The following is a 14,784-nucleotide window of genomic DNA, read 5'->3' on the forward strand; positions in this document are numbered from 1 at the left end:
GTTTTTATTTCAACTTAAAATCAAAGCTTAAATCCATATATTTTAAAGGTGAACAATTATTTAAATTTAAAAATGTAATTAAAATATTGATGAAACTGTAAATTAATTCATTTTTTAATGATTTTTCGAAAGGTTAAATTTATTCTTGGACCTTTAGCCGACGATTGTGGTAACGAATGGTACCAAAATGTATTTGTTGGGTGATGCATCAATATTAAGCTTCCGTGCTCGAGATCTATTTTTTTCGGTTTAGTTGTTGTCGGTTTCTTTCGTTTTAAATCTCTGTGGCGAAGCAAGGTTCGTAAAATCGTGCCGTCAGTCACGACGGCGATAAGAAACTATTATACGAAGCGAAACAATTAGCTAGAAATAATAGTTATAAATATATCTGGACCCACGATGGAAAAATATTTATTCGTAAACAAGATCATATGGCAGCGATAAGGATTCGTACTTCTGAAGACTTAACCATCAAATAGACTTATATAGTAGATACTATTTCATATTAGATATTATGCAAGATAACGACTTTTTTATTTCGCCAATTTTTAATGTTTTTTCTTGTAATTTGGAAGACTTAAAAGAAAATAATACTAATAGCTTCACATTAATTCATATGAATATACGAAGCTTAAACAAAAATTTTGACGAATTAACTGTCCTACTAGAATATCTTCAATTTTGTCCAGATGTCATAATACTAACTGAAACGTTTAAGATTCTGAATAGAAATATCGGTGTGGTTATTTATTTAAAAGATGAACTTAAATTTGAACAGATTAAATATCCAAATTTCGTGTGCAACAGTTCTATGTGTCAATATTACTTTAACTAATAATCAAGTATATAAAGTAGTTGGAGTGTACAGATCGCCTAATAATAATATTGATAGTTTTCTTAATGATATAGTTGTGAAAATACCGCCATTATCAAACAATAATAATTTAATATGGATAGGAGATATAAATATTGACATCCTCTCTAACGATACAGTGGCTCTAGACTATATAGCATCATTATACGAACTGGGCTTATCATCATGTATAAATAAACCTACTAGAGTTACTGAAACTACTAGCTCGTAAAAAAAGAGACAATGTAGAAATTCAATCGATGGTTTATTAAACTAAAATTACTGACCACTATCCTATTCTAGTTAATATACCGCTCGTGGGAAAATTGGAGAAAAAATCAACTAAGTATTGGGAAAACTCCCGCGTAGATTACGAAAAATTATTAGATAACTTAAAAAATTAAAATTGGTCTACGGTTCTTCAAGAAAATGACACTAATGTAGCGGCTAATAAATTTGTATCCCTTTTTGGAAAATATATTGACCTATGTACTAAATAATTTAAAACTAACATTGCTCATAAAAAATTAAAATTAAAACCATGGATCACTCAGGGTTTAATTAATGAAGAATTAAGAAATAACTATAAAACATATAGAAATAAAATTACATCGCTGATAAAAACAGTAAAATATAATTACTTCAAAAGTAAGATTGAAGAAAATAGCGGAGACTCTAAACTAATATGGAAAACGATAAATGATGCCATGGTAAATAAAAAAAACAAGAATCAATTGTTAAACTAAATACTGATAATAATGCAATAATAGTAAAAGACAACCCTATAGAAGCGGCAAATCTATTTAATAGATATTTTCCTTCAGTTGGTTCAATACTAGCGAAGAAAATATTGGATAAGGGTCAAACTAACAATCATAATGAAAATGCAAATAATAACCCTAGTATTGTAAATCCTGAAAGCCTTTTTTTAAAACCCTGTATTCCGAAGGATATTGTACATATAATTTCTACGTTAAAAAACACCCATTCAAGTGGTATGGACGATATTAACGTTAAGACATTGACATTTTGTAAAAATTCAATCGCCTTACCTCTCTCGCATGTTTTGAATATATCTATCTTAAACGGAATTTTCCCTGATAGTTTTAAAAATACTATAATAGTTCCTGTTTACAAAGCGGGAAAAAAAGACGCGTTGATAAACTTTAGACCGATATCGTTAATAAGTAACGTATCCAAAATTTTTGAGAAATATATAAAACACCACTTAACAAGTTTTCTGGTGTATAATAATGTTTTATCAAAAAATCAATTTGGTTTTCGGAACGATCTAGGTACAAATGATATTATTCAGGAAGTAACTAATGTTCTTTACAAATCACTGGACCAAATTAAAAAAAAACTATAGCAATTTTCTTGGATTTGAAAAAGGCGTTTGACATGGTGTCACACGAAATTTTAATAAAAAAGCTAGGAAAGGTTGGTGTTAGGGGATTAGCCCTAAACTGGTTGAAAATTTACCTGTATATAATCGTTTTACTGTAGTCAAACTAAATAATATGTTTAGTGACTTATGCCCCCTAAGTTTTGGTATTCCCAATATTGTTTCTCATTTATGTAAATGAATTGTGTAACTTACAAATTGAAGGTCGTATATTATCCTTTGCTGATGATACGCTGATTTTGTGCTATGGTAATACCTGGGAGGAAGTTTACAATACTGCCCAAATGGCACTCAACCAAGTGTATAGAAACCTAGACGAGAATCTACTATCTCTCAATACTGATAAAACGAAATATCTATGTTTCTCAAATAGGCCTGTACATAATATAGATGACTTAAACATTAAAATTCATGGTCATAAAATTAATGATTCTTCGTGTAATGACTACTGTGTTGCAATAGAGAGAGTAGACAAGATTAAATATCTAGGTGTAGTTATAGATAATAGATTAAAATGGGATTCGCATATTATTGACACCAATATCAAAAAACTTCCTTCCATTACCCTGGTTAAGAACAGTTTATTTTGCCTTAGTACAATCAATGAACATTGTCTTATGGTATCATTGGTTGGGGAGGGTCGTTTAAGACGTTGATTGAATCCTTAAGAAATAATACAGAGGGAAATTATACGTATTTGTTTAAAAGGCATGGCCATGAACGTTATCTAAATTTGTATAAAGATTTCAATGTATTTTCGGCCAGACAACTGTACGCGAAATATATTTTAATCTATAATTTTTGAAAACAAAGAAAAATCAATTTACGACAATATATAAAAGCTGATAAAAGCTTGGTTGTTGATAAAGTGTCGAAATCTATAGGCCAAAGAAATTCCGCGTACTTAGGACCAAAACTGTATAACACTCTAGACCCTGATATTAAAAAGTGTACGTCCTTAGATATTTTTAAGAAAAAAATATGTAAGTGGTTAAAAGACCATGAATATGAGCACTTCTTAAATTTTTTCTAATTAATGTAATATTTTTGAAATTGTAACTGTAGTTATGTCTAATGTACGGAAAAATAATAATAGAATGTATAGACCAATTTAGAATAATTTATTATAACTGCCGTTTCTTTTCAAAGGTAAAAATGAATATTTAATTGAAATCCCCACCACGATCAAGCATTTGCTTCTGTGGATCGGGGGTGATGAATCACCAAAGTATTTTTGTATTGACAACTACAGACATCAATAAATTAAAAAATAATAAAATTAAATCATTGTGCCTTTATATTATTCCCAACTCAAGGCGTCCATATCCCGAAGTATAAATTATTTATTTAAATTATAGAGTTTAGGGTCATTCCATGACAAAATGCCTGACGCTAAACACCCGACCCCTTTCGATTTCGCCCAAAATTTGCATATATGGTATTTTGGGCATAAGAAAACGATTTTGAAAGTTTTATAAAGATCGGTATAGCCGTTTACGAGATACAGCATATGTGTTTTTTCAAAAGTACACCTTGACCCCTAAATGTTTTATCCTATATCTTATGAAGTAATTACTACAAAATCACATATAATATCTCATTTTAAATAAAATGCGCACCTTAATATGTATATTTAATCAGGGTTGTTATGTGACGTAACGGTCATTAAAATCTGGGCCTTTAAATAATTTGACCTTTGACCCCGCCCAGACACCCCAATCGTAAATCAACGATTTTAGCATTTTCAAAATTTGCGCTATCGAATACATAATAATCACTCAAAATCCCAAAGTAATATTTGTAGTTTTCGAGATATTAATTTTTGAAATTTAACCCACCAATTAACGAAAAAATTTTATACTTGAAACTAGTTGACCGACTATAAAATTAATATTATTATGATTCTAGTAATTTAGAGTTTAGAATATTAAAAACTCTACTTCTTACATTACGATTAGGTATTTCTATATTTATTTTGGTTTTTTATGTTATCTACAGAACTAAAATTCTTGTCCAGGATAGTATAGTCTGGGCGTTCAATATTATTTTAGCAAATATTACTGCACCCTAAATTGTGCAAGATATCAGACTTTGAAATAGTGATATTTTTAACGGGAGCCCGTAGATTCCCCGACCCCCTTAACTTTTTGTTATTGAGGGCCACTAGCTGGGGGTGGTAAAATAGTGGGAAAATTACTCAGTAACGCTAGATTTAGCTCTCAACTAAGGTAGGAAACCACCGTTATTATTTTGCACAAATTTCCGTAAAATGTTTGAAAAATATTTATTAATTAATTTTGGCGGCCCTGGTGGCCCGCAACCATTATTCGAATGATTTACTTTAAGGGCCCCAGAACTCCAGCTATTTCCAAGTCTACTAGAAATCACAAGGAAACCCGACAGAGTAGCTAGGAACAAGAAAACTCGGTACCCTGGAATAAAAACGGGTATTCCCCCATTACGGGCTCCCCTCTCTATCAACGGCAACAGAACGCCAGCCAGAATCGTGGACATAAGTGCTTAGCGACCCATTTTATCTAGATTTTTTTTTAAAACTCGTCTGTTAATTTTCGAATATCAGGAGCTGGCTGCGATTACATTTCATATTATAAATGTTTTGTGTGAAACGTCTGTTCGATTTCAACTCATTCCATTGCAGACTCCATTTCACGTAAATGTTTGAACGGATACACGGTCTTTATTTACTAACGCTAAATGCGCCATCTACTCTGAAACATAACTGTCTATTGCGCCATCTACTCTGAAACATAACTATCTAAAAGCAACTTGAAAAAAAAATAAAAAGACATTTATAATGAGGTGTTAAATTAAAGTATGTGTATCACAACAAATGTAAGGATATGTCACGTTATACCAAGAACCCATAGACGTACTAAAACACGCAATTGTAGCTTTAGGCCGTCGTGGAGCCTCCTAATCTATATTTCAAAATAAGCTCCGCCCTTTTCTTTGTCTCCTTTCGTAACTTCTTCCGCGCCATCTACTTTGCCAGATTATTAAAAGTTCTGGCAAAAATAAAAGGTCGCTAATTCAGGAAAAAAGAATGATCCTTCTTACAGAACTAACTTCGTAATCAGTTTTAATAGCAATACAAGTAACAATAGTGGTAGAAGCTAGACTATAGCTTCGCCTCCTAAAAATTATAGATTAGGAGTCGATTCCTTTGTTCTTAGTATGTCTATGGGTTCTCCATTATACTGATTCAATTGATTTAGAATAATTTCACAATGCAACATTTTTCGATTTCAAAGAGCAACTCCGTATCTTAATTAGTTAGTTAATTCTATATAAACGAAATTTCCAGTCTCATTTAGAAACCAATATCTTTTAAAAAATGCGTTGGAGCCGGCTCCTGAAGCCAGTTTATACACCTCGGAGCCGAAGCCCTAGCTCCAGATCCGGTTGCGAAATATCTTGGAGCTGGAACCGAATTGGGCAAAACCGGAGACGTGCGGCGCACTATTATAAACCTTTCCTCCCCCCCTGGTATTTCTGACAAATACACATGGGCCAGAAGGATCGATAGCTGTTGGGTATCAAGTTAAAATGTTCTTTGTGTAATTGAAATTCTTGTAGGTTTACCAAATTCAAAAGGGTATCAATTAAAAAATGAGAAAATAAAAATAAAATCACCAAAGCCTTTTCAAAGTATAAAGAAGTGGCAGCTTTTTCGTGCAACCTAAAAATTAAGCTAAAAATTGATTCGTGTGTAAACTATAAGAATAGATGGTTTTTGTATTTAATTTTGTGTGTGGTGGGGTGAATTTCAAAAATTAATATCTCGAAAACTACAAATATTACTTTGAGATTTTGAGTGGTTAATATGTATTTGATAGCGCAAATTTTGATAATGCTAAAATCGTTGATCTACGATTGAGGTGTCTGGGCGGGGTCAAAGGTCAAATTATTTAAAGGCCCAGATTTTAATGAAATTTACGTCACGTAACAACCCTGATTAAATATTCATATAAGAGTGCACATTATCTTCAAAATGAGATATTATATGTGATTTTGCGATAATTACGTAATACGATATAGGAGAAAACATTTAGGGGGTCAAGGTGTACTTTTGAAAAAACGTGGATGCTGTATCTCGTAGACGGCTTTACCGATCTTTATGAAACTTTCAAAATCGTTTTCGTATGCCCAAAAAACCCTATATGCAAATTTTGGTCGAAATCAAAAGGGGTCGGGTGTTAAAATTATAAAAAACTAGGGGTTTTGTCATGGAATGACCCGTAACTTACATTTAGTCTTGGTTAGAATAATAAAACATTTGGCATGATAAACTCTCAAATTGGACGCGTTTTAGAACTTTTGTTTATCCAACGAGTGGATCACTAACGCCATCGAACTACATCAAAACTAACTACATACATGTAGGTGTTTTACGATATTCGTTATACAGCGCGAGTATATAACCTACTGATTAAAATTCAATGGTTTACCTGTTTACTGATTTAAGCGCAATTTCTTCTGATATGGAAGTGGTGGGCGTGTAGCTCGAATTGTCATTCTTGGCAAAAATAAGTCACGAGTCAAACTGAAACATACGAGCTTTTTTGGTAAAATGAGCAGGACTATAGTTTCGTTCATTTTTAACATTGTAAGTAATTTTTTTAAATGCTCTGTTTGCTGTTGATGTACGCGAAACTAAATTTAGAATAAAATTTTCCAGTTGTAACACGCTGTTACACCTCAAAGGACGACATAATTATTTGAATTTTGAGGGTGGGACTACATAATTTTGGGAAGTGGGAAGGGACTCCTCAGTTTTTAAATGATTCTTTGATCCTTAAATTGGATAGTCTTGATCCGTGGTTAGTACCTGAGCCGTAGCTAGCCTAAAAATTGCTTTCCCCAATAAAGTTTTTAATTACAGAAGTGTTTAATATATATCTTATTATATATTGTATCATCTTATTAAAGATAATATTGAACTCCGTACCCTAGATTCGAACTCTGAGATCTTTCTGATCGACGGTTTTGTAACGAAGCGTTTACCCACTTCCGAAAAGTCGTCCACCATCGGTCGCTGCCATCTAGGAGCAACAAACGCCATGAGAACGCAGCTAGCCTTTAAACACGCTAACGAAGGGTTGTGTACGAATTTCATTGGACGAGCGTCACGAGCCTTTACGATGAACGTTTTACGGCCGGGGGGGAAGACAATTTCCGAATTTACCCCTTCCGACGGCAGCAGGCGCTAAAGCGTCTAGCCAATGAAAAACGTACACAAGAAAATCCACGACTTTTGACTGGTTGCGTTCTCCTTGTGTGCGGTGTTGTGTTTGTTGCTCCTAGCTGCCATAGTCCTATCATGGCCAACTTTGATGACGGACTGTTGCGCGAACAGCGCTTCATCAAAGTTGCCCGTGGTCTTATCTATAGTTGGTTACCATGGTTACTACGGAGCTAATGGTTTTGGAGTTCCGGCATGTAGTGGGTAAACGCTTTTGACTACGCGCCAGGCAGTTATTTCGAATCTTAGGGTACGAGGTTTACATTATCTTTGATCTGATACGGCTAATTTTTCGCTAGAGCTTTTCGCAGGCTCTCGCTGATTTTGAACCTTTTTATTGACGAGAGGATATTTATTTAAACTTTGGGATAAATGACCGTTGGCATTATGGTCGAATTTTCCACCGGCACGAGAGGGGGAAGTAAAAACAGCATCTGTGTGTGCTTCAATCACGTTGGAAGACTAACGATTTAGGGAACTGGTTTGAATTTCTTATGGGGAAGAGAAGGGGATTGGGAACAATGTGAAAAGTCATCTCAACATAAGTAGAAATAAATATGGGTCATTCCATACGATTTCGACCAATCATGTCACCATGGGTCAATCGATTTTTTTAAAATATTAAACACACATAGATTTGTCTAAAATACGGTGAAACGTTCAGCGTAAACGGTCTACCAATGAATTTTGCACACAACACTGCGTTAGCGTTTTTAAAGGCTAGCTGCGTCCTCCTTGTGTTTGTTGCTCCTAGCTGCCACTCATATAAATGATAAATAGCCGCAACTTAAATAGAAAAGTAAAACTAAATTTAAATCCTCCGGTAACTCCTAAAAGGTGAGGTGGCGGAGTGGTTAGCACTTTCGCCTCGCAGCCAGAGGAGCAGGGTTCGCTCCCAGCTTGTGGCACTGGGTGAAAACTCGGAATAACTCCTTCTGCGATGAGTTTGCAAGTTCTCTCCTCACTGGCTTTAGGGGTTTTACCCCAAGCTTTTCGGTTTCTCCTTCCAAAAAAACTTGTTGAGGTTAACGGTAATAGTTAGTGTGGGGAGCTGTTGGCTTGCAGTTCTTGCCACCACCCTCCAACGCATTGTAACCCGGCCACCTGAATTAAGGGCTTTGAAAGTCACTCGATGACTTAGGCCTAAGTTGGTGCCTTGGGTATTAGCCTAGCTGATTATTATTATAGTAGGTCGATTCCGAAAGATGGGTTCCACCATCTTGTGAAGACTCACTATCTTTAAGTCATAACGTCACAGAATCATTCGAAACATTAGGCCAGTGAGGAGAGAACTTGGAAACTCATCGCAGAAGGAGTTATTCCGAGTTTTCACCCAGTGCCACAAGCTGGGAGCGAACCCTGCTCCTCCGGCTGCGAGGCGAAAGTGCTAACCACTCCGCCACCCCACCTGTTAAGAGTTACCGGAGGATTTAAATTTAGTTTTACTTTTCTATTTAAGTTGCGGCTATTTATCATTTATATGAGTGGCAGCTAGGAGCAACAAACACAAGGACGACGCAGCTAGCCTTTAAAAACTCTAACGCAATGTTGTGTACAAATTTCATTGGAGGACCGCTTATGCTGAACGTTTTACGGGCAGGGGGGAGCAATTTCCAAATTTTCGCCTTCTGACAGCAGCAGGTGCTAAAGCGTCTAACCAATGAAAACTGTACACAAGAAAATGCACGACATTTGGGGTGCTGTGTTTGTTGCTCTTAGGTGGCAGCAAGTCTTGTTGTCAGTATCAATAGATGTTTCTATAAAATACGGGAGGTCATGTGATAATGTTTTGTCTACGACACCTAGCTGTAGCTCTCGAAGAGGCCAAGGGCCCTTAATGGGTCAGAGTGTGCCATATCTGGTGGCTTTACCGGGGATTCGGGGTCCGGCTCTTGTAACCCATAAAGGTGGTTGCGCACGGGGAGATGTTAGCTCTGATCAAATGGTCCTATGTCCACCTCCGACTTTGGTCAGGTAAGGGCTGGACACTGTGTTCCGGCTCAGGCTAACGTAGAGGGTCCAGTCAAACTGCCCACCTCGGAGGATTGGGTAGCCTGCTGTGGGGCGGCAGGTCTCCGTATGAGGCGCGGTGGTCCAGTTTCCCGGCCTTTTGGAGCATACTGGGATCTCCGGTGCCAGCTGTGCCGGGTTATGTGGACCGCTGTGGGCCCGCCGTTCCCTTTTAGGAGCTCTTTCAGAAGGGTATGGCTCTCTTCCTATGTAGGTAGGTAGGGTGTCGGCTGGAGTTGCTACAGCATCCACTCTCTATCCCACAGCTGTGCGCGAAGTGGAAGCTGGTCGCCTTATTGTTGCGCCTTTTTTCGTGATGAGTGGCTTGCGTCGAGGGTGAGACCAGCAGTAGTAGGGTACTACTACCCATGCTGGATTTGTCACCTGTCCGGGCTTGTGGACGCTGGCTTAGGGCATTCTGATGAGACCACCGGTGTAGTAGGCTTTTGACCACATGTAGCTCTTGAAGGTAGATAGCACACACTGAAGTCGCGAGATATAAAGTTCGGAATGTGTAAAACTTGCGTGCAAGTAAAGCAAACAAAATCATTTTATACTTCTGTTTTTTTACGGTTTTATTTTACAGAAACAACTATTGCAACGTCTTATTTCATAAGTACACCTCCATATATTATATTTCCATTGAATAAAATCAAGGAGACCATGTCGTAAACGGAACACACAATACGTTAACTGCGAATTAACATTTTTATTTTGCTTAGGGTTTGGAAAAACGTTACAGTGTATACAAAAGCTCGTGAGCGTTACTCAACTTTAGGACGTACACACGTTTTTACGCGCTGGCTTATTTATCCGCGAAAGGTTCACGTGGATTCGTGCTGAATTTGTGTCTGTTTTGTTTTGGAAATGGAACAAATGGTGTCACAATGAAGCTCCATAGACACCAAGACACAATAAAACAAATGTAGAGTTAAAAGTTAACCAATTGGATTTTCGTCTCATAAGCAGACGATTTACCACTTTAAAAACATGGCGTCTGCTTAGCAGAAGGAAATCCAGCGTACTAGGATTTGCTAATATATCTTCTATGGTCAAGCATACTTTTGAAACAGGCCCCTAGATGGCACTATTTTAACGTAACAGGTTTAATCTGCTTTCAAAATCGGCCGTTTTCCAAAACTTCCTATCTATTCGCGATCGAAACGAGTCCCGGTGGCGTAACGGCACTATAAAAAAAAGGATCAGTTTTTATAAAGTAAAATTTACGAATACCTATGAGAAAAAAATAATAGCCTTTTCTTTGGAACAATATAAAACCAAAAGGGACGAACCGATAGTTTTCGATCACGAATAAGAAAACTTTCGCGTAAGGTGTCACGATTGAAAGTGACAGAATTTCGAAGTGTATCTATTATTTTAACTTGCAGTCCCAATTTCTACTTGGGGATAATGACCGTGTTGAGAACTTGAGACTATTTTTAGCGTTGTTCCGAGCCCCACTCATTTTCCAAGTGGTGACGTTTCCCGCCCCCCCCCTCTCTCATGCCGGAAGTAAATTGGAGCATGATAGTCATTGTTTAAGTACAATTAATACATTAATTTCTAAGATTGTGATTAGTTTTCTAGAGGAGAAACATAAAATTAGTACGATTGATTTAAAGCAACTGTCAGCTCTGTTATTTCCACCTGTATTATAAAAGGCCCCTGTTATTAGAGATGGTCATGAATTTTTCCGATTCTTCGAAAAACGCGACTTTACTGGAAAGCGTGGTTCCATCTATGAATGTCAAAGAAAAGCTCAAGTTTAAAACAGCCAAATGATAACGTCTTCAGAGAGCCATTGTAGAGTATTATAGACAACTTATACTCTATTTAGTGGGCTTTAACTTAAATTATATATACCATGTTAAAATATTGTTAAAATTGCTGTAATTTATGTCATTGACCGATTTACAAACGATCCAATCAACACGAGGGGTAGCTATAAGTACCACCTTTTTGATTTCGACGCTAGCGACATCTATGGAAAAATGACCTACTTCACATCGAGCCGCCATTGTTTTAAAATAAATAATTTTATGGTTTATAGTGCTTAATATTATTGAGTGCAGTTTGAGTATTTATTACGTAATTTAAAGCGTCGAGGTTATTTTAATATATCGATTAAGAAAGACAGTGAGTGTATATTTTGTTGCCCCCTTCTTGCGAAGACTTTCCCCCCGGCGTCATAACGTCTTCTGTTCCGTCGACTTTCCCTGAGTCTGTGAGGGTGGGGCATACGATGTTATGACTGAACTATGTCTTCAGTAGGTGGGGGAAAGTTCCACCCAGTGACTTTCGTAATCGGCCTATCGTTACTCTTCGTTACGAGGGAGACGAAAGAAATCCAGGTAAATTGTGAACGGCTCCTATTGTAATTTACTTCTTTATCCGTCTAGACTATAAGCATGGTCATAATAGGCCTCATTGGCCATGCAACCAAAGGAATAATGATCCCGGTACCAACCGATACGGTTTTCGGGAACTGGCCGGTACTTGGGATGAGTAGCAGCGTGGTTTTACTGATCGCGGCCTGCGCTTCCATGTTGAGTCACGTGATTGCAGTCGCGTCTTCTTTCATGAGAGAAAGTGGTTCGTCCATCTTCAAAAGTGCTTACGTAAGTATAACCATAAGGCTATAATATTGATCCATAAGTTTGTCACTTTGGGGAATATTTTACTGAGAGCTAGTAACGGAGTGACGTCATCACAAGAAGAAAATCTCCCCCTAGCGAGGCGCTGTAAAGGGCTACGTTTGACGCGGGAGCAAGCGGACGCAAAACGGTGACGAAGCCCATACTGCAGTCTGTCTTATGGATAGCTCTCAATAAAACTTTTTCATTTGAAGAATAGGAAGTGTCACACTTCTGTAAAAATTTTATACACTTATGGTATAACCAGATAGTTACAGAATGTTCGTAATCCAAGTTTTTGTCTAGAACCATTTTGAACGGCGTCGTCGCCAGGAGTTTAATTTTGGGTAGATCTAATTTGGGCAAACATTTTAAAAAACCAAATTGTTGTTATTAAGAAGTATTTGCTATAATTACCTCTAGGTGGCGCATGCTTTGTGAGAACTGATAAAATATTTCTTAGAAAATTACCATTTGTACATTGAGAGGCTTGAATTTAAAATGCTTAACACCAGGGTCATGTAGACGGTGAAATCGCCCGGGGCTCGATGGGCCCACAAACGAGCTTTTTTGGGGCCCAGTACAATAGGGGCCCATCGCCTGGCCCTTTACCAGCACCCATCTTCAGTACCGAACTTACCGAAGGTGGGGTCCTAGGCAGATTTTGATGGTAGCCTATGTAAGGAAAGCATAAAAACGCAAAACTCGCGTGTCCCGAAGAACAATCCATTGATATCAGTGGGGGGGGGCTTCTATTGGTGGGGGCCCATGGGTCAGTGCCTAGTAGGCCTAGTCTTTAATCCGGCACTGTCCATCTTAGAACTTTAAGCTAGAAGAGCCCACGATGCACATCCCTGCTTAGCGCAGGTATGCCCAAATGGGCGATCTTTCATAATTGGCAAACATGACATTGAAAAAGAAAGCTTGCTAATCTCTTTCTCCGGCAGTTGTTTCTGAATGACGTGGTTCTTTCGATCATAATGCTCAGTTCGGCAATTGCTTACCTGCATTTATGCGTATCTTTGGAAAATCAAACGTTGATCAGTTATCCGTATGACAAAGCGGCTGCGGTAAGTTTCAAATCCGGATATATTTTGCGTTTAATTGCCGTGTCCATTTCCCGAAATGGTTAAATGCGTATTTCTTAAAAGACGAAGTATAAATAATTAAATCGTGAGTTCCCAAAATATGAGATATAAATAACATCATTTGTAATATTTACGTATCATGCCGTTAGGCGAAGCACTATTTTCGTCAAAGCTACTTGTTTCATTTAACGAACTTAGATGTTTATTTCTCTCGATAGAGATGTATAATTATAAGCTTCTGGTAAAACAAAAAAGTAAAGAAATGTAAAATCAAATGAAAGATCTAGTTTTGGTCGTACAAAGGACAAATTGTTATTAAATGAATTTATTTCTTTGCGTGAAGTTTCCATTACTCTTCAGAAACTGTGTTGAAAACTTGAAAATATTAAAGCCTTCAAAGTACGACCCGGTACGACCATTATCGCGGTACTCAGATTTAAGAACAAAATGTTTTCGGCTCGCTTAGTAAACCTCTATAGCCTCTCGTGCTCGGTCAATTAGTTCAAGTTGGCAATTGAACTAAAGTGTTCAAAAGACACTTAATATAATAATATAAATACATTCCTTAAAAATGTGTGGTTCATTCAATGTATTATTCATTCTAATTTTTTATACTATTGTAATTTGCAATTGACTTTTCGATTTCCTATTTTCAGTCATTGGGACAAATCGCTTCTGCGAGCCACGGCTTCACCTCATTCCTAATCAATAGAGAAGATAACTTAGTAATCATCAATAGTTAACGTTAATTACATGTTTTAACTGATGTTATAAAACAAATAATGTAGAATTACATGACTGGAAATAAATGCTTCGACAAATCACGAATATTTGCCCATAAATGCTTCCCTTACCAAAATGTGAGTCTTACTTTAGTCGCTAATTAGTCTCAATGAAGGGTCAAGGATTTTTAAGTATTATGTAAGCATAAAAACTGAGACCAGAATTTTGGGTCCTAAATAAAATCTATTTTAGTCTCACTAAAAGACTTTTATTAATATATATTTAAATGAAACTCATTATAGTCTCATTTGGGAAGACCTAATTCTGGAGACTTGAAAGAGGCTGAATTGAAAGTTTTTTATGAGTTATAATTTTAGATTAAAATAAGAGTCATTTAACACTTCACTTAAGTATCATATGGGAAGATTCATTTTTAAGGACTTTAAAGAGAATTAATTGAGAGTTGCTTAGATTAGAATAAGTGTTATTTAAGACTTCACTTTAGTCTCATATTGGGGACTTAATTTTGGGGACTTGAAAAAGGCATAAATGAGAGTTGGTTATGGGTTACAATATTAGATAAAAATAAAAGTCATTTAAGACTTCACTTTAGTCTCATATGGGGAGATTCATTTCTGGGGACTTGAAAGAGACCTAATTGAGAGTTGCTTAGAGGTTATAATTTTAAGTTAAAATAAAAGTAACCGTAAATATAATGGCCGCTTAAGTTTGATATTAAACAGGTTATTAAAAGCTTATTGTTCAACTGCCATGATGGATTGCAACTTGAAGCTTGGTTACAAAATGGT

The 14,784-nt window shown here is 36.5% G+C and overlaps 1 protein-coding gene across 1 annotated transcript; it reads left to right on the forward strand.

Moving 5' to 3' along the window:
- Positions 1-6,787: 6,787 nt before the first annotated feature.
- On the forward strand, positions 6,788-14,080 carry LOC149961046 (uncharacterized). Its single transcript, XM_090167533.1, has 4 exons — positions 6,788-6,885; positions 11,931-12,149; positions 13,112-13,234; positions 13,909-14,080. Exons 1-4 carry the CDS (start codon positions 6,850-6,852, stop codon positions 13,993-13,995), a joined length of 465 nt encoding a protein of 154 aa, XP_090023659.1. The 5' UTR covers positions 6,788-6,849; the 3' UTR covers positions 13,996-14,080.
- The last annotated feature ends 704 nt before the right edge of the window (positions 14,081-14,784 follow it).

Source organism: Leiobunum rupestre, chromosome 1 (genome assembly GCF_980474605.1).
Source record: "Leiobunum rupestre chromosome 1, qqLeiRupe1.1.hap1, whole genome shotgun sequence".
NCBI classification, from domain to species: domain Eukaryota; kingdom Metazoa; phylum Arthropoda; class Arachnida; order Opiliones; family Sclerosomatidae; genus Leiobunum; species Leiobunum rupestre.